This window comes from Lipotes vexillifer, unplaced genomic scaffold, assembly GCF_000442215.2.
Source record: "Lipotes vexillifer unplaced genomic scaffold, Lipotes_vexillifer_v1.1 scaffold672, whole genome shotgun sequence".
Taxonomy (NCBI): Eukaryota; Metazoa; Chordata; class Mammalia; order Artiodactyla; family Lipotidae; genus Lipotes; species Lipotes vexillifer.
The window spans coordinates 34,677-42,227 of NW_006787454.1; the positions used below are offsets into that span (position 1 = coordinate 34,677).

The window sequence follows — 7,551 nt, forward strand, 5'->3', positions numbered from 1 at the left end:
GCACAGGCTCCGGACGTGCAGGCCCAGAGGCCATGGCTCACGGGCCCAGCCGCTCCGCGGCACGTGGGATCTTCCCGGACCAGGGCACAAACCCACGTCCCCTGCATCGGCAGGCAGACTCTCAACCACTGCGCCACCAGCAAAGACCTGTATGATTTTTTTTAAAGTCCTTACATGGTGGGACTTCTCTGGCAGTCCAGTGGTCAAGACTCTTTGCTTAAAAAAAAAAAAAAAAAAAAAAAAAGACTCTTTGCTTCCAGTGCAGGGGCCGTGGGTTCAATCCCTGGTTGGAAACTAAGATCACATGCCAGGTGGTGCAGCCAAAAAAAAAAGTTTATAGTCTAAGAGAGAGGTAATGCATTGTAAAGAAAATAATTGCAGTGTAATTGATCTCTTTGTGCCTCAGTTTCCTTCTCTGTAAAACACTAGAATAATATACCCACCCCATGGTATTGAGAAGATTAAATGGATTAATAATATTAAAATGCTTAGAACAGAGCTTTGCACTGTTAGCTGCTGCTATTAATAGTTACTGTGATGTCTATAATAGAAGTGCTGCACAAGGTAGAGTGGAGTGTCAGCAGCCTTATTTTGATAAGGTTGGCACAGGTTTTACAGAGGCTCTGAATGTTGCAGGATCAGGAGGAGTTTTTCAGATGTTGTAGAGGAACGCAAAAAGTTACAGTTGCAGGCAAAGGGGGAAAATGCATGAAAACATATGCAGATATGAGCCAGGCTAGCACATTCAGAAAATGGAGTAGATCAGAATGATTGGAATATATGACACAAAGGGGAGAGGAGGTTAGCTCGGGGACAGGTCATGGGTAGTCTTTTCTGCCGCGCAAAAGAGTTTCCTCTCCGATTTAAGTGTCAGTGTAGAAACTAGATTAGAAATACTACCTTCACATAAGCCTCATCTGAGCCTCATCTGAGAGCAGTGAGTTGGTTCAGCTCTTAAAGCACCTGTTGTGTACCAGGCACCATGCTAAACTAAATCCAGGCGATCCAAAGGTAGCAGGCCTACTTTGTGGTATCTCTGTTGAGCAACTAAAAATCCTCAGTTAAAAGAGCTCTGTGCTGATATAAAAAAAACCCTGCCGCAGACCATGGCAGTGAGGTAAGAGTCACAGGTAAGAGTGAAACCCAAGAGGGAATCCTAAAATGTCAGGACTAAAGAAATGGATTGCCAGCGTACTGACACTTGCTTTCTGATGTATCGACACAAACTTTTGCTTCAGGGAAGGTGAGTCCATCAACTGATTCCATTGTTCCTTGTCATCCAGCATTTCCCTCAGGTTGTTTTTATCCTGATTTTGCAGGGTGTTTCCTGATTTCTTGTTACACAGTTATTTCCATCTACTTTCTGAATTCTAGATTCATATGTGAAAATTGGGCTTGAGATTAATTTAAACCTTTTCAAAGTTACACTTGTATTCGTTTGCGATTTAAGGAGTAGATATATTAATACAGTTTGGAAGCCAAAATAAGGTTAGTGTGATTTAAAATTCTAAATAGTTCCAATTCCAATAGACCCTTTTAAAATTTTTAATTATTTTTTATTATGGTACAATATATGTAAACATAAAATTTGCCATTTTAACCATTTCTATTTATACAGTTCAGGGGCATTAATCACATTCACAGTGTTGTGCAACCATCACCAGTATCTATTTCTAAAACTTTTTATCACCCCAGAAAGAAACTGTAACCATTAAATAATAACTCCCCATTCTCTCCACCCCCAAGCTCCTGGTAACCTCTAATCTATTTTCTGTCTCTATGAATTTTCCTAATCTAGATGTTTCTTATAAGTGGCATCATATAAAATTTGTCCCGTTGTGTCTGGCTTATTTCACTTAGCATGTTTTCAGGGTTCATCCATTTTGTAATGTATATCAGAACTTCATTCCTTTTTATGGCTGAATAACATTCCATTGTATGTATATACTGCATTTTGTTTATCCATTCATCTGCTGATGGACACTTGGGTTGTTTCTAGCTTTTGGCTAATGTGAATAATGCTGTAATGAACATTGGTCTATAGGTATCTATTTGAGTTCCTGATTTCAGTTCTTTCGGTTATATACCCAATAGACTGTTAAGTTCCTTAAGAGTAGGGTACCTATTTTATTCATCATTTTTCTACCCCCTGGCATGCAGTTTAAGTGCATATCACTTAGGAGTCACTAATTAAATGTTGAACTAATCAGAATATCTGTGTTTCTTAACTTTAGGCAGTAGATTGAATACATGAAGACTTGTTGCTGCGCCATAAAACTGGTATACAATGAAAATTTAAGCTTTTGTTGCTGAGTTTCATCAAGGCAGATTGCTAAGTTAGAACTTCTTAGGAAGAAACTGCTTTAGCCTAAGACTGTGTACTGTTAACTAAAAGGCCAACCGGGTTGTTTCATTCTGTGTGGGTCTGTTTTTTTTGTTTTTAACAGTGAATGCATAAAAATACAACCAACTGACATCCAACCTGACATATTCAGCTATTTGTTGCACATTATGTACACGGGGAAAGGGCCAAAACAGATTGTGGATCATAGTCGTTTGGAGGAAGGGATTCGATTTCTTCACGCCGACTACCTTTCTCACATTGCGACTGAAATGAATCAAGTGTTCTCACCAGAGACTGTGCAGTCCTCAAATTTATATGGCATTCAGATCTCAACGACCCAAAAAACAGCTGTCAAACAAGGGCTGGAGGTCAAGGAAGCTCCTTCCAATAACAGTGGAAATAGAGCTGCTGTCCAGGGTGACCACCCCCAGTTGCAGCTCTCTCTTGCTATTGGGCTGGATGATGGCACTGCAGACCAGCAGAGGGCCCATCCTGCTGCCCAGGCCTTGGAGGAGCACCAGAAGCCCCCCGTGTCCATCAAGCAGGAGAGATGTGACCCAGAATCTGTGATTTCCCAGAGCCATCCCTCACCCTCTTCAGAGGTGACAGGCCCTTCTTCCACTGAAAGCGGTATCAAAATACACCTATGCCATTACTGTGGGGAACGTTTTGATTCCCGTAGTAATCTAAGACAACATCTCCATACCCACGTGTCTGGATCCCTCCCGTTTGGTGTCCCTGCTTCCATTCTGGAAAGTAACGACCTTGGTGAAGTGCATCCACTTAATGAAAATAGCGAGGCTCTTGAATGCCGCAGGCTTAGCTCCTTCATTGTCAAGGATAATGAGCAGCAGCCTGACCACTCACACCGGGGTACCACAGAGCCTTTGCAGATCAGTCAAGTGTCTTTGATCTCCAAAGACACTGAGCCAGTAGAATTAAACTGTAATTTTTCTTTTTCAAGGAAAAGAAAAATCACCTGTACTATCTGTGGTCATAAATTTCTCCGAAAGAGCCAATTACTGGAGCACATGTATACACACAAAGGTAAATCTTACAGATATAACCGATGCCAAAGGTTTGGTAATACATTAGCCCAGAGATTTCAGCCATATTGTGACAGCTGGTCTGACATCCCCCTGAAAAGTTCTCGCTTGTCGCAAGAACAGTTAGACTCATCTTGTGCCTTAGAGTCACAACTCACACAAGAAAATGTGGATACTATCCTGGTTGAGTAGCAGTTTCTCCTTCAGGATTTTTGTATCAGTTCTGAAAAAGAAAACTCACATACATTTTTTAATTCATAAATTATTTTTCTCCTCAAGTTCTATTGACTTTTTCTTTACCATTTATCCATAGTTTTAAGGTTGTATGTATTAGATCTTCTTATTGTAAGATATATTGATACATAGCTACTAAAATGTAACCTTCAATTAGGGCTGTGAACTTTTCATAAATTAAATCACAAATTAGAAATCAGAAATCAATATAGAAGTATGGAAGTTTTTCCAGGTTGTAGAATCTGTAAAATCAAATTGAATATAAAATAAGTGAAATCTTTTTTAAAGAATATTCTAGACTATCACTTTTGGTTAATGTTCCACATGAATTAAGCCCTTATGAGGATTATTTTTAAATATTTTCTGCCATACAGGGAATTAATAGTTTTTAGTGCATAACTATATGTTATAATGTATAAGACATTTGTTTTAAGGCATAGCTATACCAAATCATGAGTAGTTTTAAATTACTTTTTACTTACTAGGTCTGCAACATCTTATGTGGCTTTATTTTTTTAACACTGAGCATACCTCATTTTCAGTAAAAAAATATTTAACAGAGAGAAAGGGAGAAGAGTCGGAAACACACACAAAAACTTAAAGAAACAGTAAGATACATACACATAGATAAGCATAGAAGCCCCTGGTGTTAGAGACAGAAATTCAGATAGATCTGTGTTGACTGACACCCTAGTGTTGTTATCTTAATCTAGAGTGTTTTCTTAAAGACTTTAAGGGAGGGGCTTCCCTGGTGGTGCAGTGGTTGAGAGTCCGCCTGCCGATGCAGGGGACGCGGGTTCGTGCCCCGGTCCGGGAAGATCCCACATGCCGCGGAGCGGCTGGGCCCGTGAGCCATGGCTGCTGAGCCTGCGCGTCCGGAGCCTGTGCTCTGCTACGGGAGAGGCCACAACAGTGAGAGGCCTGCGTAACGCAAAAAAAAAAAAAGACCTTAAGGGAGTTTGAGATTTTTATGACCAGAGGTTTACATGAGCTTATGAGGTAAATGATAAAATACAAATTATCTTTCTACCCACAGTATCAGAAGATTTTATAGGCTACCTGGGTTGACATTAATTTTCTAATAATCACCTGAAAAGGTAATTTTTCCGTGGCACAATTTAAACTTTTTTCTGGTCCATAAAACCAGTAGAGTAGATATAGTCAGTGTCCTAGAACTATGTTTAAAATTCATGACAGCCTTCCCTCTATGAATCAACTTAACTCCCTTTTATATTGGTGAAACTTACAAAGCTAAAATTCCAGAAAAATTAAAATTGGTGGACTGAATGATAGATTCTCCTGCTCTGTGTAGCTGGGAAATAGCTGGTTAAACTTCACCGCAGAGGATAGACATAAATTGTTTCTGAGATGTTTAAATTTAAAATACTAGATAGTCAAGGATAACAAAAGAGAGAGGCTTCAGAACAGCCTTATCTTTTTTTGTATGCTGCCCTGCTAAATTCTAAACCTCACAGGTATTTTAGTAAATTTAAAAAATTTGGTTTGTGAAGATTAGAATTAAACTACGTACAGAAACTGTTTGAGACTGCTCACTTCTGCGGTTATTTCCTGACATCAGAGTTCCTCAACAGTATCCGAGTTCAGTCAGGAGGTAGCTCAAAGAGAAATCCAGCTTATTCTAAGGGCACAAAGGTTTTCTCTGGGTTATCAGTGAGTTTAGGTGAATTATGAACTGATAAGTTTTTCTTAAGGAGTGAATGAAGAAAACCAATGGGCATTGTCTAAGGTGGTTGAGTTTCTGTCGTAGACATGGATGGGAAGCCTTGTGGGGCCCGGGTTGACATATGTTAAGAGCAAAATCTAAGTAGCTATTGATACAGAGTCAGTTGTATTGGGAGTAGTTAAAACAAATGTATTGCTCTTTAGTGTCAGAACTGCATCTAATCTTATACGTAAATCATTTAAGTAATTATTCAAACTCATACTGTCCTCAAAGACTTCATCTCATAGGATGAGCACAAATATTAACATTGATTTCATGTATCTTAGGCTATTCTAGATATATTCCCTAGCTTTCTTCAAGTAAAGTTTTATTTTTCTCATTTAGATAAAAATTTTCCTGATTTTTCTCTTCTGTTTTCTTTCCTACTTGCTCAGTTATTAGTTGTTGACACAAAAAAGTGTGTATAGCTAAAGGGTGGGAGTAAGTGTGCATATGGATTGTGGTGTAGGGCAGCAGTTCAGGGCAGAGTCTGGATGTGGCAAAAGTTTGCTTTTGGCTGACTGTTCATGATAGACAACATTAACTTAAAGCAGAGATATATCTACTTTTGTTGGGTGTTAAGAAAAGAGTGCTTAACTGTATTTTTATTCTTATTCATAAAGTTCCTTTTAATATTAGGAATTCAAAACAAATGTTCTTTTCCTTCATCTTCACAGTATTCTGTCTGTATTAGGAAGTGGGAAAATGATTACTCCATTTTATAGGAAAATATCCCAAAACCTGGGTTCCAGAGAGCCAGTGAATAGTGGTGTGGGGAATGACCCCAGTTTTATCTTTTTCATTCATTCAACAGGAATATTTTAAAAATAGCTATTTTATGACTAACACTGTGCCCTGAGTGTATTTTTTTAAGACATGATTCCTCACTAAGAAAAATCTACTTTGTATAAAAAAGTCCTTCCAGCAAAACCCTTTAGTTTTGACTACGTCATTTGTAAAATGGAGCTGTTATCTTAGCCATATAGTATGGTTTGCATGATGATTACCAAACTCTTAAAACTGGAAATGCTGTGTACACCTTAATGTATTGGGCAAGTACTAGACAGACATTTTCCCTTTGGATCAGCTTAGAATTTTCCCTTCTTTCTAGATCCCACATATAGTTGTTCTCTGGAGGAAAACAGACTGTTTCAGTATTTGTCCTTATTAGCCTATTGTCAGAACTCAGTATCTGATAAGTGCAGTCTGCCTTATAAGAAAACCAAAATTTCTTGATTTATCTCCTGAGATTATTATCTCTTTCTCTGATTTTCTGACTTCCCGTCTGTAAAGTGTCTGTAAGCAATCCCTACCTCACAGGGGTGTTGTGAGGATTTGTATTAAAACTGAGTTAAGTTCTATCAGTATTATTGGTAAAAACCACCCATATAAAGAAAACTACATTCTACATGTTTTCTGCAGCTAAACCTATCAACTTTAGTATTCCAACTCATAAATTCTAGAATGTCTTAAAAGCAGTCATGTACTACTTAATACTCAATAATTAATTGGCAGAATTCTTATTTTTTGGGCAGAATTCTTATTTTTTTTTTTTTACAAATACTCTAGAAACAGCAGTGTTGCTAGAATTCCTATTCTACCTACCATAGTTTAACCATCAGTATTTCTCTTCAGCCTTTAACAAGGAGGATATTAATTCTTTGGTGTTATTGGGAATGAAACCTTGCCAAGTGCAACTTTATTTAAAGTTCTCCCAAACAAATTATTTACATATAGGAAAAAGAACAGAAGCAATGGAGAAAATACCATTTTCATTTCTCTGATGTAGGTCATCTAAAAAGTAGATGGAGACCAGAAATGGAGCAGGGCAAATGACCAAGTAATTCATTATGTTTTGTCAAAATAGTAAGGCTTCACTTAAAACGGAAGGAAATACATATTAATCATGGAAGAAGATAGTCTGGAAAATGTATAATTCCACTGATATTTATTTGCACAGGCAAATTCTTGATGTTGTAACTCAGATCCTTGAGAAGTATCCATTTTTTTGTAGTAATTGAGGTAAAAATAGGCCATGTGAAGAATTTTCATAATGTAACTTGTATCTTTGTATGTTTTAAACTAAATGTAGCTCTATGGTATTTTATTATAATTAATTTTTGAATTCCTAAGAATGAAATCTGTACATTTTTATTCTTTGCTGTACTTCTGTGTTTGTATGGTTGGACTGTTTTGAAAACTGG

The 7,551-nt window shown here is 37.7% G+C and overlaps 1 protein-coding gene across 1 annotated transcript in view; it reads left to right on the forward strand.

The window, feature by feature from the left end:
- Positions 1 to 3,668, forward strand: part of ZBTB25 (zinc finger and BTB domain containing 25) — an 18,360-nt gene extending 14,692 nt beyond the window's left edge. Inside the window, exon 3 of the mRNA XM_007460058.1 lies at positions 2,448 to 3,668. Coding sequence (XP_007460120.1) covers positions 2,448 to 3,582 — 1,135 coding nt within the window. The 3' untranslated portion in view covers positions 3,583 to 3,668. The remainder of the gene's footprint in view (positions 1 to 2,447) is intronic.
- Positions 3,669 to 7,551: the final 3,883 nt, after the last annotated feature.